This window comes from Nerophis ophidion, linkage group LG19, assembly GCF_033978795.1.
Source record: "Nerophis ophidion isolate RoL-2023_Sa linkage group LG19, RoL_Noph_v1.0, whole genome shotgun sequence".
Taxonomy (NCBI): domain Eukaryota; kingdom Metazoa; phylum Chordata; class Actinopteri; order Syngnathiformes; family Syngnathidae; genus Nerophis; species Nerophis ophidion.
This window is the reverse complement of record NC_084629.1, coordinates 15669871-15688138: the sequence shown is the minus strand read 5'-3', so window position 1 is coordinate 15688138 and position 18268 is coordinate 15669871. Positions and strand designations below refer to the sequence as shown.

Below are 18268 nucleotides of genomic sequence, written 5' to 3'. Positions count from 1 at the left end.
TTAATGAATTTATTTGAATAAGAGAAGACCAAGTCTTTAAAATATTTTCTTGGATTTTCAAATTCAATTTGAGTTTTGTCTCTCTTAGAATTAAAATGTCGAGCAAAGCGAGACCAGCTTGCTTGTAAATAAATGGTAAATGGGTTGTACTTGTATTGCACTTTTCTACCTTCAAGGTACTCAAAGCACTTTGACACTACTTCCACATTCACCCATTCACACACTGATGGAGGGAGCTGCCATGCAAGGCGCCAACCAGCACCCGTCAGGAGCAAGGGTGAAGTGTCTTGCTCAGGACACAACGGACGTGACAAGGTTTGTACTGGGTGGGGATTGAACCAGGGACCCTTGGGTTGCTCACGGCCACTCTCCCAACTGCGCCACGCCGTCCCCAAATAAATACTAGATAATAGAGGCAGCTCACTGGTAAGTGCTGCTATTTGAGCTATTTTTAGAACAGGCCAGCGGGCGACTCATCTGGTCCTTGCGGGCTACCTGGTGCCCGCCGGAACCACATTGGTGACCCCTGCTCTAGCTCAACATTAGAAAAAAACTGAAAATATGCTATATTTTCACCCAATAACTTTTTAAGGTGGAATATTTGAGATTATATAATAATTGGAGCCTTAATTTTTGATTTTGATTCATTATTATTTTTTGAGCAATGGCACTTAAAAACAAATCACAATAAAATAATTGGGGAGCCAAAAGTGTCCTACTCATTAAAGTGTTAGAAAATAAATTATACATTTTTTTTACTGTTTACTTCTAGCACAATAATCTCGGGATCAACTTCAGATATATTCGTCAATTTTAAGTTTTACTGTTGTTTACGTTTTTTGTTTGTATGTTTTGGACTTAGACTTCTTTTTTATTGTCATTCAAATTTTAACTTTACAGTACAAATAAGAACGAAATTTCGTTGCATTAGCTCTTGGTAGTGCAGGATTAAAAAAGCAATAAAGTGCAGGTATAAATAAATAGATTACTGTACAGATAAATATATTGCAATTTTGCATATGCATCCAGGTTTATGGATGTATGTTATATTGTCTTTTTTATTCCAGCGAGTTAGTCCATTTTGGGGGGAGTTGAGTGGATAATTTAATTATGCGTTCAAGAGTCTTATGCCCTGAGGGAAGAAGCTGTTGCAGAACCTGGAGGTTCTGCTTCGGAGGCTGCGGAACCTCTTCCTAGAGTCCAGCAGTGAAAACAGTCCTTGGTTGGGGTGGGTGGAGTCTTTGCAGATTCTCTGAGCCCTGGTCAGGCAGCGGCTTTTTGCAACCTCCTGGATAGTAGGAAGAGGAGTCCTGATAATCTTTTCCGCTCCTCCTCACCACTCTCTGGAGAGACTTCCAGTCTGAGGCTCTGCAGGCTCCAGTCCAGACAGAGATGCTGTTGGTCAGCAGCCTCTCTATAGTGCCTCTGTAGAATGTGGTGAGAATGGGGGGAGGGAGCTGTGCTCTTTTCATCCGACACAAAAAGTGCATGCGCTGCTGAGCTCTTTTTACAAGTTATCTGCACCCCCAGGAACTTGGTGCTGCTTACCATCTCCACCGCTGTGCCGTTGTTGAAGAGTGGAGCGTGGCTGGCCTGGTGCTTCCTGAAGTCAACGATGATCTCCTTGGTCTTGTTGACGTTCAGGACCAGGTTGTTGGTTCTGCACCAGTCAACCAGATGTTTCACCTCCTCCCTGTAGTCCATGTCGTTATTGTCACGGATGAGGCCCACTACTGTCGTGTCGTCCACATACTTCATACTTTTAGGCTCAGTTTTTTAATATGGCAAAACACAAAAATGCAACCTTTTCCTCAAAAAATATCTCAAAGTGGAATATTTAATGTGACGTAATTGAAACCTTGAATAGGTCAATAATTCAAAATGACATTGATTTTGATTATTATTTTCTAAAGAAAGAAACCGCCTGCATGGCAGCTTTGTGTTTTTAAAGCATTTTCCTGTTACATTTCACCTTTTTGCTCTTTTATATCACTTATGTTTTAAATATTTTTCAATTGTATGTTTAAAATGTACTGTGGAGCCGTTAAAAATGACCTGCGGGCCGCACTTTGGACACCCCGGACTTACATACTTTCATAATTAGATAACAGGAGTATTTTTGTTAGTTGGAAGACTGCATAGCTCATTAATACTGAGCTACTCTCTGACATGAATTAGTGTCTTTGTTAGTCTTGATTTAAATTCTTTTGGGCATCCATCTTTAAAAATATGTTTTACTCATTTCCATGTAGCAAAAATGTGACTATTGGGGACAAATTAAAGCAGTTGAATATAAAGTTGTGGCAGTTCTGTGAAGTGAGCGCCTGAGAGAAGTGAAAAATGTTAAAACATTACTTTAAAAGAGAAAAGATACCTGATTGAGGATAAGTGTATAGGATTTTAGACGAATCTAGTCTTCCAAGAGGTAATACCACATCTTGCTGTCAGAATTGTTTTATTTGACAAGATAATACAAAATAATGTGTTTTTTAGTGCACCAGTAACTACTGGCATATTTATCATGTATCAATAATCAAGGCTTGATGGCCTTGGTGTCGACAGGTTGAAGCAGGCGTCGAATTATCAGCTCTCCTTTGCTGTTGATGTAGGAGTCGGCCAGGTCTTGCTCGGTGGGGAGTCCATACGGAGTCTTTAGTGGCTCGATTCTGCGTGTTGAAGGACAATGTTGAAAGTTTTTATGCTGCAATGAATGACAGCCTGGTGTTCAAGTCAGTGTCTTTGTTAAATGTTAAGAAATGTTGGGAAGAACTGTAAGCCAACAAATAGTTCCACCCACTTGGTGTTCTGTTCTAATGCAACCTTCAGTTGGCTGCGCTTTCTCATGTTTACTTCACCCCAAAATTTAAAGTGATTCCTTTAACAGAACTGTTTGCCATCTAATAAAAATTAAGTTTAAAACTGTATTTAAACATATTTGTATAAAAACATGAAAGAAAAATTATAGATTGTAGGCCATTAAAATAAACATTTGAAAAAAGTTGCACAACAAAAAAAGACTACATTTAGATGGATTAAAAAATAATTAAGTCAAAATTCAACAAAACTAACGGGTGTTTCATAGAAAAATAATGATGAACAAAATTGTACAATAGCTGTCCATCCATTGTTCAACCGCTTGTCCCTTTTGGGGTAGCGGGGGGTGCTGGAGCCTATCTCAGCTGCACTTGGGCGGAAGTCGGGGTATACCCTGGACAAGTCGCCACTCATCACGGGGCCAAAACTATAAGACAACATTCACACTCACATTCAAACACTAGGGACCATTTAGTGTTGCCAATCAACCTATCCCCAGGTGCATGTTTTTGGTGGTGGGAAGAAGCCGGAGTACCCGGAGGGAACCCACGCATTTACGGGGAGAACATGCAAACTCCAGACAGAAAGATCCCGAGCCCGGGTTTGAACCCAGGACTACACAGGACCTTCGTATTGTGAGGCAGATGCACTAACCCCTGTTAATATGCCATGTAAAAATCAAACAAAGATATATAAATAAATTAATAAATGGGTTGTACTTGTATATATTTGTAGGAAATTTTATTAAAAAGGAACTCAAAAGAAAGCAAATTAAATATCTAATTATAGCACAATCAATGAAAATATAAATGTTTTGCTCATGTACTAAAAATCCAGGCATCCCTTTAAGTGGCCCACTAAAGCCTGGAAATAATGACCATCAACAAAGCACCTATTGATAAATGTATACAATCTTTACATTTTGACCGAGAATAACGTATCTTATGCATTTACTCAACTTTAATAACATCTGATCATGAAACAAGCTATTCCAAACATGTTATCAAAAATACCTAAATATCTGCTTGTCACCTCTACGTATAATTACAAAGCAAGTTATCAATCGTGTTCAGATAAATGCATAGGAAATTGTGTAATTATATCATAAGGCGATTGTACATTTTTTATATATATAACAAATGTACAATCGCCTTATGATATAAAGATAAGGAGAAGCTATAACTGATGGGGCCGCAATAGACCCCTGCACTAAATGCTGTCAAGCTCCACTGTAAAATATACGTTAGTCACTTCACATGTCTACCTGATGAGATGTTTAATGAACTTCAGTTGGTTATTGACAGAAGGTATGTTCTTGTGGATGACAGGTACCTGTGCCTGCATGATTAAAGACAACACTGAATATTACAAGGCATATATTATAATCTCATACATGCTTTGGTGCCGTTAAAAAGTAAAAAGATATATCAATGGATTATAGGGTTTTGAAGTAACTACCTTTTGAAGGCCAAAGCACTTGACCAAGTCTTTCTCCCAGTATGGCCTTCTCAACGCACTTTTAACCCGGGTCACTATGTGCAGTTTGTGAGGCTGGTCCGGGTCACCGCCATACTTCTCATGTTCTTGTGACCGCTCTTCGAAAATCTATTTGGACAACAAAAAAAAAAAGAGTCAAAACCACTACAAGTACACTGAAAATGTTTAAATATTATAGTCACCTCTTTGGGGAGTCTTGCTTTGCCGAACTTGCTGCGTGCAGACACGAACGTGAGACAACGTGAAAGTGCGTCTGCTGTTAAAATCTGACAACAAATACATTGACCTTATGTTAGGTGATGTTGTGTTGTAGGCACAATACCAATGTGAGCAATTTGCAAAATGCGCAACCGCATTTTGCAAATTTATATAATGCGCAACCGCATTTTGCAAATTTATATAATGCGCAATCTTTTTGCAAATTGCTTCCAGCTATATATTTGAATAATGTGTGGTGCACATTTTGCAAATCAATGGGCGCAAATACATGTTTTTGGTGTCAAAATAATGTATTAAATACTTATGTAAATCTATTCATTTGTAGTCGGGAAAATATGCCCTCAAATCAGTCCAACCCTAACCCTAACCACTATACAGTGTCCATCCACGACTAAACTACTACCACTACTTAGTTTACTATTTATAAAATATAATAATGTAGGGTTACTGACTAAACCAAGGGTCACCAATGCGGTGCCCGCGGGCACCAGGTAGCCCGTAAGGACCAGATGAGTCGCCCGCTGGCCTGTTCTAAAAATAGCTCAAATAGCAGCACTTGTCAGTGAGCTGCCTCTATTATTTTAAATTGTATTTATTTACTAACAAGCTGGTCTCGCTTTGCTTGACATTTTTAATTCTAAGAGAGACAAAACTCAAATAGAATTTGAAAATCCAAGAAAATATTTTAAAGACTTGGTCTTCACTTGTTTAAATAAATTATTATATTTTTTTTTTGTTTGCTTCTTATAACTTTCAGAAAGACAACTTTAGAGAAAAAATACAACCTTAAAAATGATTGTAGGATTCTTTTTAATAATATACCTTCTAGATTCCTTCCTCTTCTTTCCTGACAATTTAAATCAATGTTCAAGTACATTTTTTTTTTATCGTAAAGAATAATAAATACATTTTAATTGAATTTTTCATTTTAGCTTCTTTTTTTTTTCGAGAAAGAATATTTATGGAATATTTCTTCAAACTTATTATGATTAAAATTTTAAAAAAATATTCCGGCAAATCTAGAAAATCTGTAGGATCAAATTTAAATCTTATTTCAAAGTCTTTTGAGTTTCTAGAAGAAATAATGATTTGTCTTTGTTTGAAATATAGCTTGGTCCAATTTGTTATATATTCTAACAAAGTGCAGACTGGATTTTAACCTATTTAAAACCTGTCATCAAAATTCTAAAATTAATCTTAATCAGGAAAAATTACTAATGATGTTCCATAAATTATTTTTTTTAACTTTTTCAACAAGATTCGAATTAGCTAGTTTTCTCTTCTTTTTTCGGTTGAATTTTGAATTTTAAAGAGTCGAAATTGAAGATAAACTATGTTTCAAAACTTAAATTTCTTTTTTTTTCCTGTTTTCTCCTCTTTTAAACCGTTCAGTTAAGTGTATTTTTCATCATTTATTCTCTTCAAAAAACCTTCCGTAAAAGGAAAAAAAATGTACGACGGAATGACAGACAGAAATACCCATCCATTTCTACCGCTTATTCCCTTTGGGGTCGCAGGGGGCGCTGGTGCCTATCTCAGCTACAATCGGGCGGAAGGCGAGGTACACCCTGGACAAGTCGCCGTTTTTTTATAGATAGATTTATTTATTAAAGGTAAATTGAGCAAATTGGCTATTTCTGGCAATTTATTTAAGTGTGTATCAAACTGGTAGCCCTTCGCATTAATCAGTACCCAAGAAGTAGCTCTTGGTTTCAAAAAGGTTGGTGACCCCTGGACTAAACCATCCACAAAATCTCGTCTTAAATCTCGTTTTGCGATATGCAAAAGAAAATGATGTATAATTTGCAAAATGCGCGAGATTGGTGAAATGCTTACAATAGTGCACAATTGGTGTCACGTTTTCAACATTTTGTACGATATTGGCTTTAAATTCAACCGATAAATGGTCTTACCTTGACAGGTGACAACTTTAAACCAAGTATAGACATGTTGTTAGATTTCTGTTACATCCATTCACTGACGCTATTTGACCGACATGCAGGCCAAGGTTACTGCGTCAAAAGTAGCGTGAACACGTGAATACCCGCCAGCGTCCTTTAATGGATTGGAAATATCAATAACATTTAACACGATGATGGATTATTTGGCTAAATAAGGAGACAATTTAAGTCGACGACCTAAGAGGAAGGCAGCAAGAGACTCATGTCCGTCTTGATGTGACGCTGACCTGGAACCGGAAGTGTATCAAAAAGACTATATCGTCACAAGTAATTATTTTCACTACAATTTACAGTATAGACTTTCCATAAACAAAGGTACGGTTAAAAAAATGTCAATATATTTTTGTTATGCATAGTTAAAATTTTATTGTGTGTGTTAACGCAGCTATTAAGCTTCCGGGGGACCTATTATAGCAACGTACCAAGTAGGTTTTAGCGATTTGAATGTGGTGTTGGCATTATATTTAAAGTATAAAACGATATCATTCTTTTGTTATAATATAGTGCAGGGGTCAGCAAACTTTTTGAAACCAAGAGCTACTTCTTGGGTGCTGATTGATGCGAAGGGCTACCAGTTTGATACACACTTAAATAAATTGCCAGAAATAGCCAATTTGCGCGATTTACCTTTAATAAATAAATCCAACTACCGTATTTCCTTGAATTGCCGCTGGGGCGCTAATTAATTTAAAACCTCTTCTCACACCTGCGCTTACCAAAGGCATGCGGAAAAAGTAAGCATGCGCTAATTATTTTAAAACCTCTTCTCACTCCGGCACCTACTAAAGGTATGCAGTAAAAATTTGAGTGTGACGTAAACTTGGACCTTAAATCCTACTGAATAGCTCTTAATCTTCTTCCCTTTATGCGATTTCAAATTACCGTTTTTTTTAAATCAGCCTTCCTTTTTGAAAATGATGACAGGGGAAGTGTCACTCGTGACGGCGGTAATACTAAGCATGCGCTGGTTATTTTGCGAAGCGAGTTTGACCCGGCAGTAATTCAAGGCAGGCGCATACTATATGTCCCGCGGCAATTCAAGGAAATACGGTATATAAAAAAATGGGTATTTCTTTCTGTCATTCCGTCGTACATTTTTTTTCCTTTTACGAAAAGGTTTTTGTTAGGGAATAAATGATGAAAAAAAAACACTTAATTAAACTTTTTAAAAGAGGAGAAAATACGAAAAAAATTAAAATTAAATTTTGAAACATAGTTTATCTTTAATTTCGACTCTTTAAAATTCAACCGAAAAAAATGAAGAGAAAAACTAGCTAATTCGAATCTTTTAGAAAAAATTTTAAAAAAGAATTTACGGAACATCATTAGTAATTTTTCCTGATTAGGATTAATTTTAGAATTTTGACGACATGTTTTAAATAGGTTATAATATATAACACATTGGACCATCTCTAACAAAGACAAATCATTATTTCTTCTAGATTTTCCAGAACAAAAAATTTAAATGAAATTCAAAAGACTTTGAATTAACATTTAAATTGGATTCTACAGATTTTCTAGATTTGCAAGAATTTTTTTTTTCATTTTAATCATAATAAGTTTTAAAAATATTTCACAAATATTCTTTGTCAAAAAACAGAAGCTAAAATGAAAAATTAAATTAAAATGTATTTATTATTCTTTACAATAAAAAACAAACAAAACTTTAAGATTGATTTAAATTGTCAGGAAAGAAGAGGAAGGAATTTCCATCCATCCATTTCCTACCGCTTATTCCCTTTTGGGGTAGCAGGGGGGCGCTGGCGCCTATCTCAGCTACAATCGGGCGGAAGGCGGCGTACACCCTGGACAAGTCGCCATCTCATCGCAGGGCCAACACAGATAGACGGACAACATTCACACTCACATTCACACACTAGAGCCAATTCAGTGTTGCCAATCAACCTATCCCCAGGTGCATGTCTTTGGAAGTGGGAGGAAGCCGGAGTACCTGGAGGGAACCCACGGAATTCAAAAGGTAAAAAGGTATATGTGTTTAAAAATCCAAAAATAATTTTTAAGGTTTTATTTAAAATTGCCTTTCTGAAAGTTATAAGTAGCAGAGTAAAAAAAATAAATGAATTTATTTAAACAAGTGAAGACCAAGTCTTTAAAAATATTTCTTTGGATTTTCAAATTCTATTTGAGTTTTGTCTCTCTTAGAATTAAAAATGTCAAGCAAAGCGAGACCAGCTTGCTAGTAAATAACATTTTAAAAATAGAGGCAGCTCACTGGTAAGTGCTGCTATTTTTAGAAGTGGCCAGCGGGCTACTCATCTGGTCCTTACGGGCTACCTGGTGTCCGCGGGCACCGTGTTGGTGACCCCTGGTATACTGTAACCTATTTTTATGGTTTTGCCTCTTTGTGATGTTAAGTTCCTGTTATACAGTATATGCCTTGAGCTCTTATTTTGAAGAACGTAAATTATGTCATGTTGGAGTGGTGCGGAGTTTCGAAAAAATACATAATTTGATTGATTTGATACTTTTGTTAGATTAGTACATAGTCCGTACAATTGACCACTAAATTGTAACACCCGAATGCGTTTTTCAATTTGTTTATGTCGGGGTCCACGTTATCAATTCATGGTAATAAAGTGGTCCTCGCTTTTATTACACATAAATTTAGAAGACCGCAGCAAGATGAAAGAAGTCTGTGTGCTTTCTGACAAGACGAAGCTTAGCCGTTGCTAGCTGCGGCTAACTGAGATGAAGCTAGCTGATTCCGGACTTTACGGTAATTAGACGTCTTTCTTTTGTGGGACCTTTATCCCACCGCTGCCACCAATGCAACCAAGGGTTTATATATAAGTCGCCTATACTGTATCACACTATAAAATAAACACAGAGGCTCTAGTTTTACACGAGGACCACTTTATTTTGTCTCTTTCCGAAACTCCGCTCCACTCCAATATGACATCATTTCCGTTCTTTTCGCCTTCAAAATAAGAGCTCAAGGCATATACTGTATAACAGGAACTTAACATCACAAAGAGGCAAAACCATAAAAATAGGTTACAATAGTATAATTGTGTGCTTTTTTTTGTTTTGTTTTGACGATTTAGTTTGCTTTTAAAGTGCGGAAATATGCCACCATAAGGTTTCCGGGGGGCTCTATTATGGTGGCGTACCCATAACAAACCAGGCGCAAGATGTTCACACTGACTTTTAACTAATTTTATGTTACCTACATCCACTCTTAAGTCTCAATTTCAAATCTAGAGGGGACATCTGACTCGCAAACATGTCTCTAAATCTTTTGACAGGCATGGAGACGTCCGCTGTTTCTGTACTAAAGAGGGCGGTGGAGTTGGACCAAAGTGGCCGCTTCCTGGAGTCTCTTATCTGCTACCAAGAGGGCGTCCAGCTCCTTATAGACGTCCTAAAAGGTTTTCACATCATGACCTGTTTATTATCCCATGAATGTTTGTAAACACACTTCAAAATATATTTGTCTTGTAGCAGTGACCGATGAGTCAAAGAAGGGGCACTACAGGGAGAAGATCAAAGGATACATCGACAGAGCAGAGCAAATTAAAGCCCACGTCAACCAAATGAAAGAAGGTAACGATCATGAAACAGTTACAAATATGACCACCGTACATTGTTGTTTTTTGTATTTAGACGGGAAGTACCACGAACAGATCAGAATAACTGAGGACGCCACAGGTTACAGCTATGAAGCAGTCTTCAAGCCTTACATCAGCGGCTCACTGACAGAAGCCTGGGTGGAAGATCCCTACATACGACACACCCACCAGGTCTGACAAAATAAATAGATATCCATTAGCTAATAGGGATGTGCCGATAAGTATTGGCTAATTTTTATGTTTCAAGTATGTCATCCACCAATGCCGATTAATTTAAAAAGCCATTACCCTGTGTCGGATACTTTAAAGTATTTATACTCCTGACAAATGCAACTCGCAGCTATCTTTGTATGTTTATACACAGTGTGGAGCGGCCCCCCTAAATTAGTATTCATCACCTCCCTCCATGTTGCAGCAGAAAGTAAGCAGCTATTAACAGGAAATGAACACATAGATTAACCACCAGACGTATACTTAAGTCACCTGACTCTAGCCAGATTCTTCCAGTTTGCTGAGCTCCACGCAAGGATCTGGTCTCGAGGGCATTGCAAACCCCTTCAAGACAGCAAAAAATAATGAAGCAATTGGGATCGCAGGGCGGGATTTCATAGATGTGACATAGCGTCGAAGCGACTGTTTGATTCAAACTACAATGATGGCCCACAGCGAGGAGTCGTGTGCTGACATTGATTCTGCATATTTTCTTTGCACAAACGACAGTGATCGTCTACTGACATTGCTGCGTTGTTTCAGTAAAAGTTCTCTAACTTTTCGCTCTGTCGTTATCCATTATGTCGGCTGTTCTGTGTTGGATTTCCCAGCGTTGATTTCGATGTGAGTGGTTGAAGTAGCAAGTCTTTTAAGATCATGGACACTCGGTTTATCCAATCACATACAATTATTTTTTTTACAAGGCCCTGCCTTCTGTAATACGTCTCCTATTGAAAAGTCCCAGATCCTTGTGTGGAGCTCAGCGAACTATAACGATCTAGCGAGAGTCAGGTTACTGCTTAAGGGGAGTGCAGACCGATCCATAAATCGGTGGTTTCAATAGGCTGGATTCCGTCTTGTGACTTTTTAACGGAAGTAAACAAAGTGCTGGGCCACCGAACCAACATGGCTGCTGTGCAGCGAACCAAGTACGAACTCACTGAGTACACATGGGGCCTAGAGCACGGATACAAGCAGAAAATCTAACCATGCAATGGAATATATCCCTATACGTTATATAAAAAAAATATTTTTCAAGTGATGCCAAGGATTATCCGTTGGTGGAGTTCCAAGACATGTCAGACTATTGAGCTCCAGACGTCATTCTACACTACAAAACAGATGACAACTTGGAAAAGCATGGAGGTCTACAACTTCTTTGTGTGTGTCTTGGTCGATGAAATTGGTATCAAGACTCCCTCGGATAAATCATGCATTGTTTTACCTCTGATAAGATTGCATTTCATGACTTAACTTTGCGTCTTCAGCCATGTTTGTTGGCCTTTTTGTTGTTGCACGCGCCATTTACGAGTACGCATGTTTTTCCCCACCTTTCTCAAAATATAAGTAAAAATGTCAACCTTATGTATGAAAGCTTTATTTATGATTGACGCTTCTGGTAAAATCTTAACTCTTTTAGATTTTGCTCAAATTGGCTTTCTTTTATTTAGACTCGTCGAGTTGGTGCTTTTCAAACCACTCGTAGGCAAAAATGCGCGCTCTAAGAACTCCGAAACGAGATAAAATACAAATGCTGTCAAATAATACTTAAATGGGAAATACTAAATGTTAAAAGTATATTAAACAAACCTTTAACAAAGTGATCTCTGCAAACTTGAGCATTTTTTGACTCTTCTCCATTGAACTGGAGTGTGTGTTACTTTTCTCGTCGCTTTTTTCATAAAATCTTGCAGTCTTTCGCCCTTCTTGACTACCTCTTAATGGACTCTGAAGAAACAATTATCCTTTTAGCTATGTGAAGGGTTCAAACATCCTAAAACAACACAAGAATAGGGCATTTTTCTTCAAGAAAGGCAAAATGTCGCCCAGAACACTATGACGCTCGCTGGCCCACTACTTGGATTCTGACACATTTAATGAGCCAGACATGACGTCTGGTGAATACAACCTAAACCAAAGGTACTATCAGTTTATGATAGATACTAATGTGATTAGATCATTTTTTTTCACTAAGTTTTTATTGTTTTTTTGTTTGTGTTTACTATTTCTTCAGGGGCAAAATAAGGAGCAGGTATAGTAGTTTTTGCTTTTGTATAGCTTTTGTGTAATATTATCTCTGTTTTGCTCAAACAATTGTGTGAAACAAAAGAAAATAAGCAACTAGTTGGAATATTGTGTTGATATTGTTTAACTTTCAAAAGCACTCAACATAAGTAAATTGAAAAAGCTACAGTTAATACGTGTGATAATTATTATTGGCAGCATTAAACACTGGTGGAAACATCCAGATTAGCTACACTTACTCTGTGTTGGCGCTAGGAATTTTGAAAAAAGGTGTACCGTAACCCCAAATAGGACAAGCGGTAGAAAATGAAAGGATGGGTCTCTGGGACCCCATCAAGTCATAAAAATGGGGTCCCACAGTAAATTTTTGGGGTCCCACTTTTTTGTAACCGTTTTGAAAACAAATGATAAATGTATGCATTATCCAGTTATAGCTCACATTCTACATTGTGTTTTGGAAAAAGGTTGTCATAAACATTTATTCATTAAAAAAATAAGACAAAAGAAAACACATTTTTATGCATATGTACACTTTTTCAGTTATAAAAAAACATTTACTTTCTTCTTTCCTTTATGAATCTAAACTTTACCATTGCCGGTCGTTTTTTCTATGTTTTTATTTAAGAAGTTGTAGGTGTATTTATTACAAATATAAACGAAACAAAACACTGACGGAAAGCAATAATCGGTTTAAAAAAAAAAAAAAAGAGGCAAACCGAGCGGTAAAAAAACCCAACAAAATCAGGGTCTGGAAATCCGCATCCTTTCTGATTTCAATGTGCAAAAAGACACAAAAAGTGCATTTACGCCAAAACTGCTTACTATATGTATTGGATCTCAGATTGTGATCAATATTTTGTTATTCGCACCACAGCTGTACAACTTCCTGCGGTTCTGCGAGATGCTGCTCAAAGCAGCCTGCAAAGTGAAGACCATCCATCTCCTCACATCGTCAGATGAAGTAGGTCTTTTTCCCCGCCAACAAACTCGTTTTACTAGGCTCAGGAAAGAAACTCATCAGCTGCAAGTTGCTTGGCAACTTGGAGGTTTTACTGCCCACACAAAGCAGAAAAAGGAGAGGGAAAGTCAGCGCTAGCAAGAAGTTATCAGAGCAAAAATCATATTTGGTAACTTTATCCTATAATCACTTACAAAAAAATAAAAGCGTACAATAGATCCCCGCCGATTCACATTTTTTTAATGTTTAAGAGTGTAAATACTTAGCTTTTACATTTTAATTTATATAGAAAGTGGTTTGATGCACTGTCTCAAGTCAATAACATTTTCCAGCAGAAAGATGCTCTTGCATAGAATAGAATAGAATGAACTTTATTGTCATTATATTTGCATATAATGAGATTAAAGACTCCAACTTAAGGTGCGGTAGTGGGAACAAATATGGGGTGAAATAAATAACACAAGAGGTAATAAAGGAAAAAAACTAATAATTGAAACAAACAGACTACAATCCAATAAAAATAATAAGCAATCCTGTACAATATACAAAATACTATAGAAATATGAAATACTGTACAATATACAGAACAAGAGAAGAGTACAGAAGTAATAAATAACAATCAGTGTCGGACGTATTGCACTCGAGGGTACTATTGCACAGTAGGGTATTAGGGCATGATATTGTTTAGGGGTGAATTATTATTATTATTATTATAAGTTAGAGTTCAACATGGTGACAGCTTTGGGAAAGAAGCTGTCTCTGAGCCTGTTTGTTCTGGCTCTGATGCACCTTGCAAGGTGAGATGTTGCATGTTTTGTAAATACAAAGGGACCCATTACCTCTCGGCTTGGCACTCAGCATTAAGGGTTGGAATTGGGGGTTGAATCACTAAAACTGATTCCCGGGCGCGGCACCGCTGCTGCCCACTGCTCCCCTCACCTCCCAGGGGGTGATCAAGGGTGATGGGTCAAATGCAGAGAATAATTTCGCCACACCTAGTGTGTGTGTGACAATCATTGGTACTTTAACTTTAACTTCAACAATATTGTATACTGTATCCCTGTAATTGTTAAGTGTAAAACTGAATTTGAGGTGCATTTATTAACTTATAGAAGCATATTATATGGTTACGAATATATAAAATAAGCTTTGTTAGTGCTGTAAATAGTGGATAGCTACTTTGTTACACTCATTTATCAGTATGATGATGACAATTACACATTTTCAATAACTTGAAACATTTTTTTTTTTTTTTTCAATGTTAAGTTATTAAGTTTGAATTTTTACCACCGTGGGGGTAAACATCCACACATTTTCATCTGGTGGTGCACAGCTCTAATGCAGAAATAGCCATTGCCATCCATCCATCCATCCATCCATCTTCGGCTTATCCGAGGTCAGGTCGCGGGGGCAGCAGCCTAAGCAAGGAAGCCCAGACTTCCCTCTCCTCAGCCACTTCGTCTAGCTCCTCACTGGGGATCCCGAGGCGTTCCCAGACCAGCCGGGAGACATAGTCTTCCCAACGTGTCCTGGGTCTTCCCTGTGGCCTCCTACCGGTCAGACGTGCCCTAAACACCTCCCTAGGTAGGCGTTTGGGTGGCATCCTGACCAGATGCCCGAACCACTTCATCTGACTCCTCTCAGTGTGGAGAAACAGCGGCTTTACTTTGAGCTCCTCCCGGATGACAGAGCTTCTCACCCTATCTCTAAGGGAGAGCCCGCCACTCGGCGGAGGAAACTCATTTTGTCCGCTTGTACCCATGATCTTGTCTTTTCGGTCATAACCCAAAGCTCATGACCATAGGTGAGGATGGGAACGTAGATCGACCGGTAAATCGAGAGCTTTGCCTTCCGGCTCAGCTCCTTCACCACAACGGATCGATACAGCGTCCGCATCTGTGAAGACGCCGCACCGAACCACCTGTCGGTCTCACCATCCATATCATAGCCAATGTATAATTATAATTTGTTTACGTTAATCATGACTGCAAGTGAATCAACACCACCTCTGCTGGTTACAGCCAACTTTTGCACTTACATTTCACTCAATTGCTTCAAGGCATGATTCATCAACAACCGATTTCTAACAGCTGGCCATCATCTCATGATTGATTTGAGACGGTCGTGGAATTTTAAAGTTACTTCCCATCCTCCCCATCGACGTGCAATGTTCTGCAGGCTGACGCTAGCCAACAGAGAAGCGCCATGGCCGAGCTGAAGGACAGCCTCAACGCTCATGGCGTCACTTTGGACCTGCAGTACTCCTCCACCATCCATGACAGGGAGATCAGGTACAGCCCCCCCCCCCCCCACACACACACACACACTTTGTCATTGGTGTGTACAGTGGTTGAACTTTTAATATTTGCATTCAAACAAATTTCCCATAGGAAATTATGTAAATTGAGTTAACGTCTGTTAATATTCAAACTCGTAAACAAAAAAAGTCACACAGTGGCAGTGTTAAAAGTGTAGCGGGACCCTTTTGAAAGCTGTGTTGTAGTTTTTCAGCATCCTTTGCTGTCAAAAGAAGTGTAAAATAAGGTCAACCTTTGTATGTTAGGACAGTTATTTTTATACTTGCCAGTAACGACCCTGCGTCCTCTGCACTGGACATTGGTTTTTATTTTACCCTGGAGTTTGTATCGCTGACAAAAATATATCCTTGTTGTACGGTTATCATCGCAATCTGGCTTGGCTCTTTTTCACCCAACTTTTGAGGTTCCCCTTGTTTTGGATTTTTTTCCTTTTCAATAAAGAAATGTCCAGAGAACGCTGAGGGTGTTTAAGTAATACTTTGAATCCTGAAATGACATCAGTTTACTAGTTAATAGGAGCAAGTCTATGCTGCTTAGAGGGGACACAAAGAGAGTGAGAGAAGAAACTTCCAGGTCTTTATATCCGCCTTGGGAATGTGAGAAGAGAGGAGGAGGGGCTGGGTGAAGTGGCCCGTTTTGGGGGTAGTAGGATTAAAAAAAAGAACTATCTGGTTTTGGTTTTAACCTTTGGAATTGGCAGTAATACAACATCAATCACAAAAGAAACACAGGAGAGCATCACAACAGTCTTTGTCCTATGCTCTTGGAAGCTGAGGGCGTGGACTGGGTGGAAGAAGAACAAAGCAGAGCAAATGTTCTGGTGACAAAATTAATATTTTATTAATCTCTTGTCCAAACCACAATTTTAGTCTAAATGCTTGTCGTGTTACTCTTTCTTAGCTGTCCAGGCCCTGTTTTCTGTCTAAAGATAAGAGACATGTTTATGACCTTGATACATTCTTGGAGCCTATACTCCCCCCTGCTGTAAGTCTGGGGAAAAGACTGTTGTGGTGTATTCTATACTAGCCCATGCTTCCCTCCATACCTGACACGTCACTCTACCACCCTCTTCTCTCATGGCATAAGGACCTGAAGGTTTTATTGTCTGGCTCTCTCTTGCCCTTCTTTCTCTTCGGTTAGCAGCACAACCTCATTGCACTCAACTCTGTTTATTTGGGATCTCAAAATGAATACTTAAATACTTCTCTGAACATTTCTTTACGTATTCGGGAACATTCCAAAACACTATCTCCTCAGAGACCGAGGAATTTAGCCAGGCGCTATGAAAGAGTCAGATTTTTTAGACACGGAACTGGCTAATGCAGTGAAGAGAAGCAATGCAACATAAATCACACAAGGACTGTTACTTGGTTGTTAGACAAGAAATGACTAAAAAAGCACATTTTACCACAACACCCTCTGCTGTCGACTGGCGGCATTGATTTAAATGCTAAATACTTTCAGGTTTGATAACGGCTGGATTATCAAAATTGGAAGAGGGCTGGATTACTTCAAGAGACCCAAAGTGAGTTTTCCATTCATCCATATTTTTTTTTTTTACATTTTGAATTTGGTGCGTTTAACAATTTGCCGTGACCTCTGACCCACCAACAGGGCCGATTCTCCGTTGGATATTGTGACTACGACCTGAGGCAGTGCCACGAGACCACAGTGGACATTTTCCACACAAAACACACTAAAACTCTATGAGGAGATATTTCCTTCTTTTTAAAAAATATGTCATGTTGATTTGTCTTACCCATTATCGTGTATAACAATAATTTAACCTTTTCATATTTTTTTGCTCTTGAAAGAAAGTGGTGTTTCTATCTTTTGGTGAAATATTTTAATAAAATTTTCTTAATTATCATCCTTAAATCCTTTGGGGAACATCTTGTTAATTGCAGTCAATAATTACAATGTAGATTTATTACTACTATTGCAAAATGTGATGCCAATTCAGTCTACACTTAATTGTCAAATACAGACAATACTTAAGATGCAGATTAAGCAATAAAAAAACAACAACATGCCAATATGTCAAATGCACTACTTAGAGTGGCAAGAATTGAGATTATATAAATTAATCTCAATCATGCCTGCAGGTGCATAATGAGCATTGAGCTCACACTACATCCATCCATCCATCCATCTTCAACCGCTTATCTGGAATACAGTTAATGGTTAAAGGATACTTTTTACTCAAATACAAAATATGTACGACTGGAATGTGTGTTTACATTTCTGCTGTAGGGCTGATGAAGATGTCAGAAAAAAGCTTTTAAAATATACTTTAAAAAAGCTTTTGTGAGTACTATGTTGTGACGTGACTGGAACATTCCAAAGCAAAATGCCATCTGGTGGTGGTTAATACAGAGGTTATTTTTACATTTTGCTATTGTTACTAGATTAAGTTTTTTTTCTTTGAGTTTCTAAATTATACTTTAAAAGAGCTTTAGTGCCTTGTTACGTGACATAACTCAAAACGATTGAGCTCGCACTTTAGTTAATGGTCCAAGGTTACTTTACTTGAATACAAAGTACGTAGGGCTGGATTGTGTGTTTACATGTTTTCCGGAGAGTTCATAAAGATTACCCACAAAAAAGTGAAATACAATTTATATCATGTGATATTTTAACATGCCAACGCTTTTTGCAGATTGTAATTGGATTTTA

General features: G+C 38.0%; 2 protein-coding genes across 4 annotated transcripts; one reads left to right on the top strand and one right to left on the bottom strand.

Moving 5' to 3' along the window:
* Positions 1–2438: 2438 nt before the first annotated feature.
* On the bottom strand, positions 2439–6775 carry mrpl30 (mitochondrial ribosomal protein L30). Of its 2 annotated transcripts, XM_061879311.1 has the most exons (6): positions 6669–6775; positions 6444–6585; positions 4494–4577; positions 4273–4419; positions 4079–4152; positions 2439–2666 (listed from the first exon to the last, which is right to left on the bottom strand). In XM_061879311.1, the coding sequence occupies exons 2-6, from the start codon at positions 6477–6479 to the stop codon at positions 2534–2536; spliced, it is 474 nt and encodes a 157-aa protein (XP_061735295.1). In that variant the 5' UTR covers positions 6480–6585; positions 6669–6775; the 3' UTR covers positions 2439–2533. The 2 variants fall into 2 exon arrangements, with proteins under 2 accessions (XP_061735295.1, XP_061735294.1); XM_061879310.1 differs by having other exon boundaries at positions 6444–6736.
* Positions 6776–9442: 2667 nt separating this feature from the next.
* On the top strand, positions 9443–17470 carry mitd1 (MIT, microtubule interacting and transport, domain containing 1). 2 transcript variants are annotated; one of them, XM_061879307.1, is made up of 7 exons: positions 9450–9880; positions 9954–10055; positions 10116–10252; positions 13191–13277; positions 15453–15565; positions 17057–17117; positions 17207–17470. In XM_061879307.1, exons 1-7 carry the CDS (start codon positions 9736–9738, stop codon positions 17300–17302), a joined length of 741 nt encoding a protein of 246 aa, XP_061735291.1. In that variant the 5' UTR covers positions 9450–9735; the 3' UTR covers positions 17303–17470. The 2 variants fall into 2 exon arrangements, with proteins under 2 accessions (XP_061735292.1, XP_061735291.1); XM_061879308.1 differs by lacking the exon at positions 13191–13277 and having other exon boundaries at positions 9443–9880.
* Positions 17471–18268: the final 798 nt, after the last annotated feature.

Excerpts from the sequence above, each read along its gene's own strand:
- mrpl30 (XM_061879311.1), bottom strand. The coding sequence starts at position 6,479 with ATGTCTATACTTGGTTTAAAGTTGTCACCTGTCAAG. Across the intron at positions 4,578-6,443 it reads TAAAGTTGTCACCTGTCAAG|ATTTTAACAGCAGACGCACT; the intron begins GTAAGACCATTT and ends ATTTGTTGTCAG. Across the intron at positions 4,420-4,493 it reads AAGCAAGACTCCCCAAAGAG|ATTTTCGAAGAGCGGTCACA; the intron begins GTGACTATAATA and ends TTGTCCAAATAG.
- mitd1 (XM_061879307.1), top strand. The coding sequence starts at position 9,736 with ATGTCTCTAAATCTTTTGACAGGCATGGAGACGTCCGCTGTTTCTGTA. Across the intron at positions 15,566-17,056 it reads ATCCATGACAGGGAGATCAG|GTTTGATAACGGCTGGATTA; the intron begins GTACAGCCCCCC and ends AAATACTTTCAG. Across the intron at positions 17,118-17,206 it reads ATTACTTCAAGAGACCCAAA|GGCCGATTCTCCGTTGGATA; the intron begins GTGAGTTTTCCA and ends ACCCACCAACAG.